General features: G+C 39.2%; 1 protein-coding gene across 3 annotated transcripts in view; it reads left to right on the top strand.

Annotated features, from left to right (window-relative positions):
* Nucleotides 1-18,325, top strand: part of SMARCAL1 (SWI/SNF related, matrix associated, actin dependent regulator of chromatin, subfamily a like 1) — a 440,164-nt gene that overhangs the window by 58,442 nt on the left and 363,397 nt on the right. For all 3 annotated transcript variants that reach the window (XM_053698110.1, XM_053698109.1, XM_053698111.1), the window contains exon 6: nt 3,957-4,140. In XM_053698110.1, coding sequence (XP_053554085.1) covers nt 3,957-4,140 — 184 coding nt within the window. The remainder of the gene's footprint in view (nt 1-3,956; nt 4,141-18,325) is intronic.

Genomic DNA, 18,325 nt, shown 5'->3' on the forward strand with positions numbered 1-18,325 from the left:
TTACAAACCCGGCGTCAAAAAGCAAGAAGTGAGCGTAGAGCAAAATTGAGCTCCATACCGCACTCCAATACCAGCGCTGCTTAAGTCACTGGTGAGCTGGTCGTACGTGCTCTTGCACGATTTCCCCATAGATATCGATGGGGAGAGCCGGCTGAGAAAAAGTCTAACACCTGCCAAAAAGCAGCGTAAAACTCAGTAACGCAGCCCCATTGATTCCTATGGGGAAACACATTTTAGGTTTACACCTAACACCCTAACATAAACCCAGTGTCTAAACACCCCTAATCTTACACTTATTAACCCCTAATCTTCCGCCCCCTACATCGCCGACACCTACATTATATTTATTAACCCCTAATCTGCCGCTCCGGACATCACCGCCACCTACATTATACTTATTAACCCCTAATCTGCTGCCCCAACATTGCCGACACCTACATTATATTTATTAACCCCTAATCTCCCTCCCCCAATGTCGCTGCAACCTACCTACATTTATTAACCCCTAATCTGCCGCCCCCAACGTCGCCACCACTATTCTAAATTTATTAACCCCAAACCTAAGTCTAACCCTAACACCCCCTAACTTAAATATAATTTTAATAAATCTAAAGAAAATTACTATCATTAACTAAATTATTCCTATTTAAAACTAAATACTTACCTGTAAAATAAATCCTAAGATAGCTACAATATAACTAATAGTTACATTGTATCTAGCTTAGGGTTTATTTTTATTTTACAGGCAAGTTTGTATTTATTTTAACTAGGTAGAATAGTTACTAAATAGTTATTAACTATTTAATAACTACCTAGCTAAAACAAATACAAATTTACCTGTAAAATAAAACCTAACCTAAGTTACACTAACACTACACTACACTACAATTAAATAAATCCCTACATTAAATACAATTAAATAAATTAAATTCGCTAAATCACAACCCCCCCCATAAAATTACAGAAAATAAAAAACAAATTACAAGATATTTAAACTAATTACACCTAATCTAATAGCCCTATCAAAATAAAAAAGCCCCCCCAAAATAAAAAAAAACCTAGCCTAAACTAAACTACCAATAGCCGTTAAAAGGGCCTTTTGTGGGGCATTGCCCCAAAGAAATCAGCTCTTTTATCTGTAAAAGAAAATACAAACAACCCTCCCAACAGTAAAACCCACCACCCACACACCCAACCCCCCAAATAAATTCCTAACTAAAAAAACCTAAGCTCCCCATTGCCCTGAAAAGGTCATTTGGATGGGCATTGCCCTTTAAAAGGGCATTTAGATCTATTGCTGCCCAAAGCCCTAACCTAAAAATAAAACCCACCCAATACACCCTTAAAAAAATCCTAACACTAACCCCCGAAGATTCACTTACCGTGAGAAGTCTTCATCCAAGCGGCAAGATGTCCTCAACGAAGCCGGCAGAAGTGGTCCTCCAGACGGGCAGAAGTCTTCATCCAGACGGCATCTTCTATCTTCATCCTACTGACGTGGAGTGGCTCTATCTTCAAGCCATCCGGCACGGAGCATCCTCTTCAATCGACGTCTTCTTCGGAATGAATATCTCTTTAAGTGACGTCATCCAAGATGGCGTCCCTTAGATTCCGATTGGCTGATAGAATTCTATCAGCCAGTCGGAATTAAGGTAGAAAAAATCCTATTGGCTGATGCAATCAGCCAATAGGATTGAGCTGGCATTCTATTGAAGTTCAATCCTATTGGCTTATTGCATCAGCCAATAGGATTTTGTTCTACCTTAATTCCGATTGGCTGATAGAATTCTATCAGCCAATTGGAATCTAAGAGACGCCATCTTGGATGACGTCACTTAAAGGTACATTCTGAAGAAGCCGTCGTTTGAAGAGGTGGCTCCGCGCCGGATGTCTTGAAGATGGAGCCGCTCCACGTCGGAAGGATGAAGATAGAAGATGCCGTCTGGATGAAGAATTCTGCAAATATGGACAACAACTTCTGCCGGCTTTGTTGAGGACATCTTGCCGCTTGGATGAAGACTTTTCCCGGTAAGTTAATCTTCGGGGGTTCGTGTTCGGATTTTTTAAGGGTGTATTGGGTGGGTTTATTTTTTAGGTTAGGGCTTTGGGCAGCAATATAGCTAAATGCCCTTTTAAGGGCAATGCCCATCTAAATGCCCTTTTCAGGGCAATGGGGAGCTTATTTTTTTTTAGTTAGGCTTTTATTTGGGGGGTTGGTTGTGTGGGTGGTGGGTTTTACTGTTGGAGGGTTGTTGTTTTTATTTTGGTGGGGATTTTTTTTTATTTTGATAGGGCTATTAGATTAGGTGTAATTAGTTTAAAGATCTTGTAATTTGTTTTTTATTTTCTGTAATTTAGTGTTTTTTTTTTGTTTTGTTATTTAGCTAATTTAATTTATTTAATTGTATTTAATGTAGGGAATTGATAGGTTAGGTTTTATTTTACAAGTCAATTTGAATTTATTTTAGCTAGGTAGTTATTAAATAGTTAATAACTATTTAATAACTATTCTACCTAGTTAAAATAAATACAAACTCGCCTGTAAAATAAAAATAAACCCTAAGCTAGATACAATGTAACTATTAGTTATATTGTAGCTAGCTTAGGGTTTATTTCATAGGTAAGTATTTAGTTTTACATAGGAATAATTTAGTTAATGATAGGAATTTTATTTAGATTTATTTAAATTATATTTAAGTTAAGGGGTGTTAGGGTTAGACTTAGGTTTAAAGGGTTAATACATTTAGAATAGTGGCTGCAACGTTGGGGACGGCAGATTAGGGGTTAATAAATATAATGTAGGTTGCGGTGATGTCCGGAGCAGAAGATTAGGGGTTAATAAGTATAATGTAGGTGGCAGCGATGTTAGGGGCGGCAGATTAGGGGTTAATAATAATTAACTAGTGTTTGCGAGGTGGGAGTGCAGCGGTTTAGGGGCTAATATGTTTATTCTAGTGGCGGCGATGTCCGGAGCGGCAGATTAGAGGTTAAAAATGTTATTATAGTGTTTGCAATGCGGGAGGGCCTCGGTTTAGGGTTTAATAGGTAGTTTATGGGTGTTAGTGTACTTATTAGCACTTTAGTTATGAGTTTTATGCTACAGCGTTGTAGTGTAAAACTCATAACTACTGACTTTAAAATGCTTTGGGATTCTTGTCGGTAGAGGCTGTACCGCTCACTTTTTGGCCTCCCAGGACAAACTCGTAATACCAGCGCTATGGAAGTCCCATAGAAAAAAGGGTTTACGAACTTTACGTAAGTCGGTTTGCGGTAAGGCCAAAAAAGTGTGCGGTACACCTATACCTGCAAGACTCATAATACCATCGGGCGTAAAAAAGCAGCGTTAGGACCTGTTAACGCTGCTTTTTCACCTTACCGCAAAACTCGTAATCTAGGTGATTGTATTTAATGAGAACTTCGTAAACTTATAATTAACGTTTTAATAACTTCTGCAAAGTATTTTCTCTTTTTAGAAATAACATGAAATTACTGACACAACTCCTTCCCCAGTTTCTTTTTTTGCTTATATTTTCTGCTATAAGCTTTAGCGCAAGCAAGAATGGAAACTTTCATGTTTTTATTGAGAAAAAAATATATGAGAATTTGAAGCCAGCAGAGAAATTGAGAAGCTGTGAATTAGAGAGGAGAACCTGTTTATATGTTTCCCTTGTATGGAAAACCATGCTGGCACTGCATGCTGGCTTCTTGGAAAACCAGAATGAATGGAAATTCTATAAAGTACAAAGAAACTCAGAAAAAGAGAGTTTAATGTGATTTTCTTAGAATTGCAGAACATCAATGATTTGTGTTTTTCTTTTAAGGCAGCCCCACTCCCTCTAAAAAAAAGATCACAATGTAACAAACACATCTATCAAGCTAAGCATTTCAATAAAATATCCCTTTAACAAGTATATTCAAAATTATCATGCATTATTTATTTGTTTCTCTATTTTCAGTTGAAGCTGTGCGTAACATCCAACAAGTTGAGATAGAACCCTTACCTAGGCCTGTGCTTCAAGCTTTTGCCTCTCAGTTTGAAAAAACTTCCACTCATCGTTTGGAGATTCAAGAGGTTGACCTTTCCCAGGTGGATTCCAAACTTGTGACCAGCTTGATGCCCTTTCAGAGGGAGGGTGTGAAGTAAGTGATGACAGAAGAGAAAGACGTATCCGTAGCATTAAAAAAATCCTGTTTTACTTTCTTCTGGTGCTGAATTTATTTTATTTTATGTACAGAAGCTTATAAGAATAGTGAGCTGCAAATTTCACTTTTCAGCTCTTAGCCTCTACCAGCTTCAAAATATTCACTACAAAAAAAAAAAAGTTTATTTTAGAGGAACTGATTTTGTTGGATTTCTAGTGCCTTGATTTGATACCATAATTTGAATGGCAAGTCCAGAACACATAACAAGACCACTCATATCACAAAGCGATCTTGACATTAATTAAATGGTAGAGCAGAGAGAATGAAGTTCTTGAGTGTATTTAAATTCCATTGTACTGTGAACACAAAACAACTTCAGTTCATTGTCATCTGTAGAAAACCATAGTACTAAATACCATTTATTGTAGATTTAATCTGGAAATAATGTTATAGGTACTGGATTACAGTATATAAAATCCTATATAGATACAACAATGTACATACTTGATACGTGAACACTGGGTTCAGAGTTAGGACACATACGAACCACAGGGCAGGTGGCTCTGCTTCATCATTGGAATGTAGGAACAGGTCAAGCCAGATGGAAAAGCTACTGGGTCAGGGCTAATTTAATCAGCTAGGAACAAAATCACCAGATACTTCAAGATACACAAGTCTTTTGGCACATGCCTAGCATTAACATTAACCTTTACTGGTACTTAACTTGTGCTGGTGGCAGCATGCCCCAGTTCCGCCTCTGGTATGTTAAGAAATGCCCTCTTACAACATTGAATATTTTGCTAACAAGATTACATTACATACTGCTTTTAAACCATAAAGTTTATATGCAGATATTTTACAGTGCAGTGCTTAATTCCTGATCTGTACAAATTTAGATAAAAGGATTCAATTATATTAGTGAACTGAAATTATTTTGGGTTGAGGTTCAAGTTGGAATTGGGAAGTGCTCTTTTGTGTATCTGTTCTTTTTTTATTATGAACAAACTGAGTTGGTGCTCAGTCTGTACAGATTAGAAAATGAACCATTGCTTTTTTATGTGTATTAAATGGCTTTGTTGAAGTATGTGGACCATGTCTATTGAAGTTAGTGCAGTGTTCCTGATCAAACTGGCAAACCATAGATTTTATGTACTGCAGGAGAATAGCATTTGCTACCATGGGGTAAATGATCTGGAAGTATATAAGGAATGCATGAAGCATAAACAAGATACTAATGTAGTTTAGAGAACAGTCTGAAAGCAGATCGGATGTATTTTACTTACACAAATTATGACTTGTTTCTTTTTTATTTTCTCAGTAATGTCTAACTATTTATTTGACACCAAAAAACCTTGTTTCTAGGAAACTCTCTTAAATTTAAAAAAGTCTTGTTATTGACTGGTGTATGTAGTAGTCAGTGGTTATGAACAGCGACTAGAATTGGCTGAACGCTTTCATACAATTAAACGGACAGATCATGTTCCCATTCTTTTTTACTGCATCCTAAAGGGACATGAAAACCATTTTTTTTTCTTCATAATTCAGATAAAGAATATCATTTTAAACAACTTTCCAATTTACTTCCATCATCTTATTTGCTTCATTCTCTTGGTATAATTTGTTGAAGAAGCAGCAATGCACTACTGGGAACTAGTTAATGCATTAGGTGAGCCAGTAACATGAGACATTTATGTTCAGCAACTAATCAGCAGCTCCTTAGTCTACCTAGCTATCTTTTAAAAAAAAAAATACCCAGAGAACAAAACAAATGAGGAAATAGAAGTAAATTAGAAAGTTGTGTAAAATCACCTGCTGTATCTGAATCATGAAAGAAAACATTTGGGTTTTATGTCCCTTTAAGCACTACAGTAAAAAATGTATGTTAATACTTTCCAAAGGTTTGTGAGCATTTCTTTACTGTTTAAATTGCATTCATATGGGAGCTTGTTTGCATTTTCTCCCAGCTGCCCATCTTTTTGAGGCATTTTCTTTCATAAGATGGCCAGAGTCTATGAGCCATCATATGTTGGATTGAACTTCAGTCCACTAGGATAAGACAAAAACATCCAACATAACAGAAGTTTTTAATCCCTCCCACTTTCCCATAATCCCACCGTCAATTTGTTGCCTCCAGCAAAGAATGAGGTAAATTCTTAAATGCTGATCTTCACATGGTTTGATAGGGGTTTGTATAATCCATTTGAAACTCATTTCCTCCTCAGATAACCTAAATAGAGGACAGAGGTGTAGACGGTTCAGCCAGGCAGTGGTTATCTTCTCCCAGTGCAGAGATGCCATCAACCTCCCAGGTAAAATGTGGGCATTCCAGACAATCTCCTGGTATACAGTGTGCTGCTCCTTGTTACTGGCACTGTGCTTGCCGTCTACTGGAAGCAGTCTTCTACAGATAAGTTGAGCACGGTAGACAAAGGTGCTGACATGTAAGTACCATCGGGGACCATTATATAAGGCATTTTTAGGTTTGGGCGTCAGCTTCTTTTTTTCGTGATTATTATTTTTGTTAGTGTGTCGAATTGTTCACACACCGGCTTGTTTGTGAGTGCTTTTTTGGGGTTTGTGCTCTTTCTGGTTAGCGTGTGTATTCTTAAATAGATGTCTACTTTTGTTTCACACCTTTGTTTTCACTCTGTGTGCTTTTATTCCTTACGCTCGTTGAACACACCAGTAGTATTTGACATTTTTGTGTCAGGTGTCTCTGTGCTTGTCTGATGATCAGTTTTTCGTTGGGTTACCGCTCATTCAATACTATATGGATATTTAATTCTCCTGAAGTTTGCTTAAACCTCTGGTGAGGGGGTAAGTTTTCATTACTTACAAGAGCTGCTTTTTTTTGATGTAAGGTTGCTTTATTTACCCTACTTATTGGCAGTAGGAGTCCACACGAAGGTTCATAACCTATGGGAAATACTAATACTGGCCACCAGGAGGAGGCAAAGACACCACAAACAAATAATAAATATCCCTCCCACTTCCCCTACCCTCCAGTAGTTATTTGTCTTGTATCATGGAGGTAAGCAGAGAGAGGCAATTGCCAGTTCCAGTTCTCCTAGGATTGAGTTACCGTCGCCCCGTCTGGGTAATAATCTCCACAGACGCAAGTCTGTCAGGCTGGGGGGGTGGTATGGGGTTCTCTAAATGTTCAAGGAACCTGGCGTCCCGAGGATGTATCTCTCCCGATCAACATTCTCGAGTTGAGGGACACGCTTCTAGCATGGCCTCATTTGAGTTCCTCCCGGTATATCTGATTTGAAGGACAACATTACGACTGTTTCCTAAATCAGCCATTAGCGTGGCACTTGAAGCTCCCTGGCAATGCAGGAGATGTCCTGAATCCTTCAGTGTGCGTGGAGAGACATCAATGTCAGGTTTCAGCTATCCACATTCCAGGTGTGCAAAATTGGGAAGCAGATTTTCAGTTCGTGGCTCTTCCTTTTGGGTTGGCCACAGCACCCAGGATCTTCACAAAGGTTCTATGGTCCCTTCTGGCGGTTCTCTTGCCGCGGGGCATAGCATTAGCGCCTTATCTAGACGATATTTTGATTGTCGTCAACTTATCATCTGACAAAATCTCATACAGACACAGTGTTGTCCTTTCTGAGAACTCACGGATGGAAGGTGAACCTAGAAAAGAGTTCACTAATTCCTCAGACAAGGGTTCCCTTCTTGGGAACTCTGATAGATTCTATAGACATGAAAATATTTCTGACGGAGGTCAGAAAGTCAAAAATTCTAAATACATGCCGAGCCCTTCAGTCCAATCCTCGGCCATCAGTGGCTCAGTGTATGGAGGTAATTGGATTGATGGTGGCGGCAATGGACATCATTCCGTTTGCTCGGTTTGATCTCAGACCACTGCAACTGTGCATGCTCGGACAGTGGAATGGGGACTATGCAAATTTATCTCCTCCCATAAATCTGGATCAAGAGACCAGAGACTCTCTTCTTTGGTGGTTGTCGCCGGATCATCTGTCCCAGGGGACGTGTTTCCGCAGACCCTCGTGGGTGATAGTGACAACGGACGCCAGTCTACTTGGCTGGGGTGCAGTCTGGAGTTCCCTGAAGGCTCAGGGTGTATGGACTCAGGTGGAGCCTCTACTTCAATCAATATTCTGGAATTGAGGGCAATATTCAATGCGCTTCAAGCATGGCCTTAGTTGGCTTCGGCCAAATTCATCAGATTCCAGTCGGACAACATCACGACTGTGGCTTACATCAATCATCAGGGAGGAACGAGGAGTTCCTTTGCGCTGACAGAGGTATCCAAAATAATTTGATGGGCTGAGACCCACTCTTGTTATCTGTCTGCAATCTACATCCCAGGAGTGGACAACTGGGAAGCGGACTATTTAAGCCGCCAGGCTTTTCATCCGGGGGAGTGGGAACTCCATCTGGAGGTATTTGCCTCACTGATTCTCTGATGGGGCAGACCGGAATTGGATATGATGGCGTCTCGACAGAATGCCAATCTCCCAAGATACGGATCCAGGTCGAGGGATCCTTAGGCCGAACTAGTAGATGCCTTGGTCGTTCAACCTAGCTTATGTGTTTCCACCGTTTCCTCTCCTTCCCCGGGTTATTGCTCGGATCAAACAGGACAGAGCTTCGGTAATTCTAATCGCGCCTGCGTGACCACGCAGGACTTGGTATGCAGATCTAGTGGACATGCCCTCTCTGCCTCCGTGGAAACTCCCAGTCATTCAAGGTCCTTTCCAACATCCAAATCTAATTTCTCTGCAGCTGACTGCTTGGAGATTGAACACTTGATTTTATCTAAGCGGGGATTCTCTGATACAGTCATTGATACTTTGATTCAGGTACGTAAGCCTGTCACTAGAAAGATCTATCATAAGATATGGCGTAAATATCTTTTTTGGTGTGAATCCAAGGGCTACTCATGGAGTAAGGTTAGGATTCCCAAGATTCTGTCTTTTCTCCAAGAAGGATTGGAGAAAGGGTTAACAGCGAGTTCCTTAAAGGGACAGATCTCTGCTTTGTCAATTCTACTTCACAAACGTTTGGCAGATGTTCCAGACGTTCAGTCTTTTTGTCAGGCGTTAACCAGAATTAAGCCTGTGTTTAGACCAATTGCTCCACCCTGGAGTTTGAATTTAGTTCTTAATGTTCTTCAAGGGGTTCTGTTTGAACCTATGCATTCCATAGATATTAAGCTGTTATCTTGGAAAGTTTTGTTTTTGGTTGCTATTTCTTCTGCTCATAGAGTTTCTGAGCTTTCAGCACTACAATGTGATTCACCTTATCTTATCTTCCATTCTGATAAGGTGGTTTTACTTACCAAACCTGGTTTCCTTCCTAAGGTTGTTTCTAATAAGAATATTAATCAGGAAATCATTGTTCCTTCATTATGTCCTAATCCTTCTTCTAAGAAGGAGCGTAAGTTGCATAACCTGGACGTGGTCCGTGCCTTGAAGTTTTACTTGCAGGCGACTAAGGATTTCCGTCAATCATCTTCATTATTCATTGTTTATTCTGGAAAGCGTAGGGGTCAGAAAGCTACGGCTACCTCTCTTTCTTTTTGGCTGAAGAGTATCATCCGTCTGGCGTATGAGACTGCTAAACAGCAGCCCCCTGAAAGAATTACGGCTCATTCTACTAGGGCTGTGGCTTCCTCATGGGCATTTAAAAACAATGCTTCTGTTGAACAGATTTGCAAGGCTGCAACTTGGTCGTCTCTTCACACTTTTTCCAAATTTTCCAAATTTGATACTTTTGCTTCTTCTGAGGCTGGTTTTGGGAGAAAGGTTCTTCAAGCAGTGGTGCCTTCCGTTTAGGTCTCTGTCTTGTCCCTCCATTTCATCCGTGTCCTGTAGCTTTGGTATTGTATCCCACAAGTAAAGATGAAATCCGTGGACTCGTCATATATTGTAGAAGAAAAGTAAATTTATGCTTACCTGATAAATTAATTTATTTTACGATATGACGAGTCCACGGCCCACCCTGTCATTTTTTAAGACATATGTAGATTATATTTTTTATCAACTTCAGTCACCTCTGCATCTTTGGCTTTTCCTTTCTCTTCCTAACTTCGGTCGAATGACTGGAGGTGGAGGGGAAGGGAGGAGCTATATATACAGCTCTGCTGTGGTGCTCTTTGCCACTTCCTGTTAGCAGGAGGATAAATCCCACAAGTAAGGATGAAATCCGTGGACTCGTCATATCGTAGAAGAAATTAATTTATCAGGTAAGCATAAATTTACTTTTTATTATGTGCCCCTTATTCATTAGAGTGTTTAGAATGAGTGTTATGTTAGCTAATCGTTTTTTTATTTCCACTTGGATACATGAATTATATAATATGTCCTGGAAATGGATAGTATGAATAATAGATTGTTACAATTTTGATGAATTATCATTGTCTTTTGAATATCAATTTGACGTGTTTATAAGTTTTACTATCCGTTATTATATGATGAAATTAAGTTTTGCACTTAAATCATGAATTTATTTTTTAGGTTTAGTATGTAGGTTTTTATTATCCATGTGTATTCCTAATGGTGTGTTTTTTTAAGTGGTTTTTTAAGCGATATATATATATTAAATAAAGATTATTTTTAAAGCTGTGTTCCAAGTTATGTTTGAGCCATTTACAGATCAAAGTGCAATATGGAACAGAACGAGGCATGACAAGCATTGCCGACCTGTAAGAAAAGACTGTTCGCTATATAAGGATCATTATTCTGACTATGGATATACCACCTCTTGAGAGAGACCGGACGTTGGCGGTTGAAACGCGTTGAGGCAAAGTTTGAGCTATCGGAACTTTGCAGCAAACACATTGTGTATCTCCTTTCCATCACGGCTATCGTAATTCAAGCCGCAAGTACGGAAGCCTTCAAGGGATGCAAACACACATGTAGTGAGTGCTATATTTAGAGACTTATTTGGAGGAAAGTAAGAGAGACGCTTTTGTTACACGGACTGTGTTTTCCATACTTTTATTCCTATGATTGGGATATGTTGCAGTGCGCAATAAATTTGTTAACATTGTAAGTGCAATTCAACAGTGTGGTGTGTCTTATTCTTTATATCTGCACTTGAGTCTGGCTGCGCTTTGTTTTCTACAGATTTCTTGGCTATACAAAGGGAGCATCATTTTTCCTTTTTTCCTCAAAAAGTAGTTATTGCATTAATCTATTTAAGATTTTTTGCCATAATGGAGCAGCACCAATCTTTCCCTAAATTTACCATAGGAACTGAGTCTCTTGAACACCTTTCTACCAAAGTATGCTTATTGTAAAACAACAAAAGTAGCTATTTCTATTTGTACTAATGCACCTACTGTCTCCTCCTTGCAGATAAATGCAGATGGCGTACCTCTAGCAATGAAACAGTTAATTTCTACTGCCATTTTGAAGGAACTGCATTACTGCCTATAAATTAGCAAAAAAGGTTAGTTAAAATTGTACATTCTACTAGTAATATAAGTACTGACCTACAACATACTGAATATCTTCAAATGAAAAGGATTCCTGTAATAGTGAGACTCCCTCATCGGACATAGAACCTGATAATTCCTCCTTTTTATTTAAAATTTAACATATTCATTCTCTTTTGAAGGAAGTGTTAGTCACTTTAGCGATTGAAGAAGCTAAACCTTCTGATTTTCCCTATACCTGTTGCTGTCTCTGATATAATTGCTAAGGAATGGTCTAAACGAGGTGTCTCTTTTAACCCTTCTACAAGGTTTAAATATCTGTATCCTCTACCTGCTGCTAACTTAGTTATGGGAAACGATTCCCAAAGTTGATAGGGCCATTTCCACCCTGGCTAAACACTACTATTCCTCTAGAAGACCCTTTAGCCCCTATTGAAAAGGAAGCCTTATCTAGCTTATGGTCAATCATCAAGGGGGAACTCCCATGCTCTCTTGGGCAGAAACCAATTCCTGCCTCATCACTGCGATTCACATCCCAGGTGTAGACAACTGGGAGGCAGACTACCTCAGTCGTCAGTCCCTACATTTAGAAGAGTGGTCTCTCTGCCAAGATTTGTTCTATCTGATTGTGAAACACTTGGGCCTACCAGAAATAGATCTAATGGTCTCTCGTTTAAACAACAAACTTCCCAGGTACCTTGCATGGTCCAGGGATCTTCAGGCAGAGGTGTTGGATGATCTAGCAATTCCCTGGTCTTTCCAGCCTGCTTATATTTTTCCTCCTCTGATCCTACTCTCCAGAGTGATTTCCAAAATAAAAATGGAACAGTCATTTGTAATTATAATAGTCCCAGCGTGGCCTCACAGGCTTTGGTATGCGGACCTGGTCCGAATGTCCAATTGCCTGCCATGGCCTCTTCCCCTGAGGCAGACCTTCTGTCTCAAGGTCCTTTCTACCATCCAGATCTAAAGTCTCTACTCTTGATGGCATGGAAATTGAACGCTTAGTTCTCTGTCATAGAGATAATTAACACTATGATTCAGTCTTGCAAGCCTGTTTTAGGAAAATGTATTACAAAATTTGGAAAACTTATATTTCATGGTGCAGCAACCATGATTATTCCTTGCATTCTTTTAGAAATCTGAGGATTCTTCAATTTTTGCAGAATGGTTTAGATAAAGGATTATCTGCCAGTTCTTTGAAAAGACAAATCTCTGCTCTTTTTGTATTATTTCATAGAAAGATTGCTAAACTTCCTGATGATCATTTTGTTAAGGCTTTAATTGGATACTAAACCCAAAAAATGTTTCTTTCATGATTCAGATAAAGCATGCAATTTTAAGCAACTTTCTAATTTACTCGGATTATCAAATTTTCTTCATTCTCCTGCTATCTTTATTTTAAAAAGCAGCAATCTAAGCTAAAGAGCCGGCCCACTTTTGGTTCAGCACCTGGGTTACACTTGCTGATTGGTGGCTAAATGTATCCACCAATCAGCAAGCGCTATCCAGGGGGCTAAACCAAAAATGGGCCGGCTCCTTAGCTTAAATTCCTGTTTTTTCAAATTTAGATAGCAAGAGAACGAAGAAAAATTGATAATAGGAGAAAATTAGAAAGTTGTTTAAAATCGCGTGCTCTGTCTGAATCATGAAAGAAAAAATTTGGGTTTAGTATCCCTTTAATTCGGATTAAATATGTTATTAGGTCTATTTTTCCCCCTTGGAGTCTTAACCTAGTATTGAAAGTGTTACAGGCTCCTCTTTTTGAACCTTTGCAGAAATTGGACATTAAACTACTTAAAGGGACAGTCAAGTCCAAAAAATAGGGCATGTAATTTTAAACAACTTTCCAATTTACTTTTATCAACAATTTTACTTTTCACAGCAGGGAAGAGCTAGCTCTTGTAGGCCATATAGATAGCATTGTGATCACGCCCGTGGCTAGTGGCAGACACTGCACTAATTGGCTAAAATGCAAGTCAATAGATAATAACTAAAAGTCATGTGATTAGGGGCAGTCAGAAGATGCTTAGATACAAGTTAGTCACAGAAGTAAAAAGTGTGTTAATATAAGTGTTGGTTTTGCAAAACTGGGGAATGGGTAATAAAGGGATTATCTATCTTTTTAAACAACAAAAATTCTGGTGTTGACTGTCCCTTTAATGGAAAGTGTTGTTTCTTTTGGCTATCTCTTCTGCTAGAAGACTCTGAATTGTTTGCTCTCTCTTGTGAGTCTCCTTATCTGATTTTCCATCAAGATAAAGCTGTTTTGCTGACTACATTTCAATTTTTACCTAAAGTAGTTTCCTCACACAACTTTAATAGGGAAATTGTGTCCTAATCCAAAAAATGCTTCTGAAAAATCTTTGCATTCTTTGGATGTTGTTAGAGCATTGAAATATGTTGCTGCTACTAATAATTTCAGACAAACTTCTAGTCTGTTTGTTCTTTTTTCTGGTCTTAAGAAAGGCCAGAAGGCCTCTGCTATTTCTTTATCCTTGGTTGAAACCTTTGATTCACAACGCTTATTAGGAGGCTGCTCAGCCTCCGCCACAGAGAATTACAGCTCATTGTACTAGACTGGTTGCCACATCTTGGCATCTTGGGCTTTCAAGAATGAGGCTTCAGTTGATAAAATTTGCAAAGCGGCTACTTGGTCTTCTCTGCATACGTTTACTAAATTTTACCATTTTGATGTTTTTGCTTCATCAGAAGCAGCCTTTGGTAGAAAGGTCCTTCAGGCAGTTGTCTTGATTTGATAATTGTGCCTATATATTGAGATTGGCATAAAAGACATTATTTTGGGTTTTGGATTTAATTTCTCAGCAAAAAAAGCTTTTAATTCCTTTCTCAGGGTTTGTTGTTCTATCAAAATCTAGATTATTTGAGGCTGACTGCATGGAGATTGAACGCATTATTTTGTCCCAGAGAAGATTCTGTTAGCCGTTGATTGATACTCTGGTCCAAGCACGTAAACCGGTTACCAGGCGTATTTACCATAAGGTGTGGAGGGCTTATCTGTCTTGGTGCACGGAACGTGGGTTCCCTTGCCACAATGTGAAGACTCTGTGTATCCTTCAGTATCTGCCGGCTAGTTCTCTTAAAGGTCAGATTTCTGCTCTTTCTTCTTTGATACATAAGATTTTGGTTAGTTTGCCAGATGTTCAGTCGTTTGTTCAGGCTATTGCTAGAATTAGACGTGTTTTCAAACCTATTGCTCCTCCATGGAGCCTTAATCTTGTTCTTAGAGTTCTTTAACAGGCTCCGTTTGAGCCTATGCATTCTATTGATGTTAAGTTACTAACCTGGAAAGTGTTGTTTCTGTTAGCTATTTCCTCTGCTCATAGAGTTTCAGAATTGTCTGCCCTGCGGTGTGACTCGCCTTATCTGGTGTTCCATTTGGATAAGGCTGTACTTCGGACAAGGACAGGGTTTTTACCTAAGGTTTTCTCAACTCATAATATCAATCAAGAAATTATTGTTCCATCTCTTTGTTTCAATCTTTTTTCGTCCGAGGGGAGGTTAACTTCATGTTACCAAGGAATTTCGTCAATCATCTTCCTTGTTTATCCTTTTTTTTTCTGATAAGCACAAGGGTCAGAATGCCACAGCTGTTACTCTATCCTTTTGGCTCAGAAGTTTGATTCGCATGGCCTATATAGAGGTGGGTCTGCAGCCTCCGTCCCAGATTACAGCCCATTCTACCTGTGCAGTGTATACTTCCTGGGCCTTCAAGAATGAGGCTTCAGTTTAACAGTTTTGTAAGGCTGCTATCTGGTCTTCATTACACACTTTCACAACATTTTACTGGCTTGTTATTTTTGCCTTAGCAGAGGCATCTTTTTAGGAGAAAGATTCTTCAAGCGGTGGTGCCTACTATTTAGGACTGCCTTTCCTACTTTTCCCTCCCCGAATTTCTTTTGTGGACTCCACAGCTTTGGTATTGGTTGCCATTAGAAAGAAAATATAATTTATGCTTACCTGATCAATTGTTTTCTTTCTTGGCAGTGAGAGTCCACGATACCACCCTGAATAGTGTAGTGACGGGAGTCTTATGACACCTTTTTAACCATTTTATCTGTCTACTTTTTCTTATTTTCAGCTTGAACTAATCAGAGGATAGGGGAAGTGGGAGGGATATTTTAATGCTCTGGTTGGGGTGTCTTTGCCGCCTCCTGTTGGTCAGGGTAAGTATTTCCCATAGGTTATGAATTGAATTTGTGGACTCTCACTGCCATGAAAGAAAATAATTTATCAGGTAAGCAGAAATTATATTTTCCTAGTTAATAGAATCTGTAACCTCTACCTTAGGAAGAAAAGAATAGCTAGAGCACAGAACAGTGCTATTCTGATGAAACATCAGAAATGGCAGTTTGCTTAAAAAAATGAAAGCTCAGAAATACTTATAGGCTCAAAAGGAGGAGTTTCAAGAACCCTCTAAACTTAAGATTCTAAGGCAGATAAAGTGGACGGATAACTGGTTAATTCTAATAAGAGCCTGTTTCTTATGAAACAAAACAGTCGAAATCTGACCCTTCAGAGAACTGGCTGACTAATTCCAGACCCTCCTACAGGAACTCATGAAGTCTAGGAATTGTGAAATCATTTCAGAGTTAACTTTTGTGAGTACACCACACAAAAAAGTTTTTTCAGACCTTATGATTAATACATCTGGTAACAAGATTCCTACCCTGAAACAAGGTGTTAATAACCCTGTCAGAAAAGCCTAACTGAGATATCAATGTTCAATCACCATGCTGTCAAATTCAGAGTTTTGAGATCTTGTTAAAAGAAAGCATCTTGAGAGAGAAGATCCCTTATTAGTGAAAGCGTCCAAGGTGGGCACGAGGAGATCTGAACCAGATCTGCAAACCAAATCCTGCAAGGACACACTGAAGCTTGTTCCTGCAGGATTCTGACTATCACTCTGGATAGCAAAACAAATGAAAGAAAGATCTAAATCAGGTTGAACATCCAAATTAACCACTAGGACATCTGACAGACTTGCCTTGCAATGGATCAATCATCTTAACGGGTTGCTTAACTGTAGCAGGACACTCCTCTACCTCAAAGCAATTAAAACTTCCTGCAATAAAGCATTAATATGCTCAAGCCTGAAATTACAGGACACTTGGTCTTCCATAACAGCAGGGTCCTGAGACTCAGAGAGACTGTCCTCAGAATAAAATTCCTTCAGTCAGAAACACCCCTATCATCAATGGGTAGCTTAAAGGGGCTTCTTCTAAGGTAAGTCCCTGATGAGCTAAAGGCCAAAGAAGGACCACCTTCAAATCCATGCAAATGTCTGCACTTGACAACTGAAGGCAAAACATTTGCTACCTTATAAATAATGAGTGAATATACTCAAGTTTTGGCGACAGTTCAGATGAACCCTCCTGGGGGCAACCTTGATAAGGCTAAAACCCTTGCACATGCTGAAGTGAGCAAAACCCTGTTTAGGGCTAGAAATATGCTCAGTACATGAGGTACATAGCTGAGCAGGGGCACACTTGAGAATACTTACATTGCAAACACCAACTGGAAATGGTTAAAATATGAGAGTGTCTCCCTTCTAAAAGGTTAGCTGACAGAACAGAGGTCTGAGCTGCACTAGTTTGCACCATAGCAACAGTGAGGAAGTAGCTTAAGTATCAGAGGTAGATTGAAGCAAATAAGCAGTACAAAGTACATAGTTAAACCCCGAAGGCACAATGTAAAAATGATTTATCCTTAAGAGGAAAATGGTAACAATAATAAGCTACTGTAAAATGAGCGCTGAAAAACTGTGCCCACCTCATTTGCAGCAGTGTGCTTCCAGTAGATGAGCCCATTCTAGGCAGTGCAAGAATCCAACAAACTACACAAGTTACAGCATCTACAACTAGTTAATTGGTGGACATGTCCACATTTCAACTGGGGAGGGCTGTGAATTTGACAAGTAGCTCACGGTAGACCTGAAGATTGGTAGACAAGTCCACATTTCACCTGTCAGGCATTTGATATTTCTCACTAAGAAAAGATCTTTTACTGCCTGGCTGATAACTCCTTGTCTACCTCTGTGACCGACAGGGTACTGTGTGGAGGTATTGGGCCTCAGATTAGTTAGAGGACCCCTCTCAATCACGAGTAGATCTGCACTTCAACTTTCACCTCACTCCTTAACAAGGAGGCAAAATAAAGTATTTGTGGATCATGGGAAGTGGGAGGGATTTAAAGCTTTTGTGTGTTGTGGTATCCTTTGCCTTCTGCTAGTGGTCAGGAAGAGAATTCCCAAACATGATGACTTGTGGACTCTCACCATCTGATGAAAGAAAACAAAGTTTATGCTTACTTGATAAATTCATGATGGTGAGAGTTATTGAGACCCTCCCTATAGTTTTTTTGTACAGTTGGCAGTACTGATTTTCACTTCTTACCCTGCTTTCTCATTTCTGCTTTTCTAATTTCCCCTTTCTCTTGACCATATGTACGACTGAGGGATTTTGGGAAAGTGGGGGGATTAATAGCTCAATTATATTGGGTGATTAAACTGGAGTTTAATCACAAATGTGATGGCTCATGGACTCTCACAATCATGAAATAAATAATTTATTAGGTTAGTATAAAAAAAAAAATCCTGTTATCTGTCAATCTGTGCTCCAAGGCTAGTTCTATCAAAGGTGGGCAAAACATGTTAATGCTTCTTGTCCTATTACACTAAGCATGTTCCATGTAACTGAGCAGACTTAGCAGATGTGAGAGCAAGCATTGGTTAGTTTCCGTTTGGAA

Source organism: Bombina bombina, chromosome 1 (assembly GCF_027579735.1).
Source record: "Bombina bombina isolate aBomBom1 chromosome 1, aBomBom1.pri, whole genome shotgun sequence".
Classification (NCBI taxonomy): domain Eukaryota; kingdom Metazoa; phylum Chordata; class Amphibia; order Anura; family Bombinatoridae; genus Bombina; species Bombina bombina.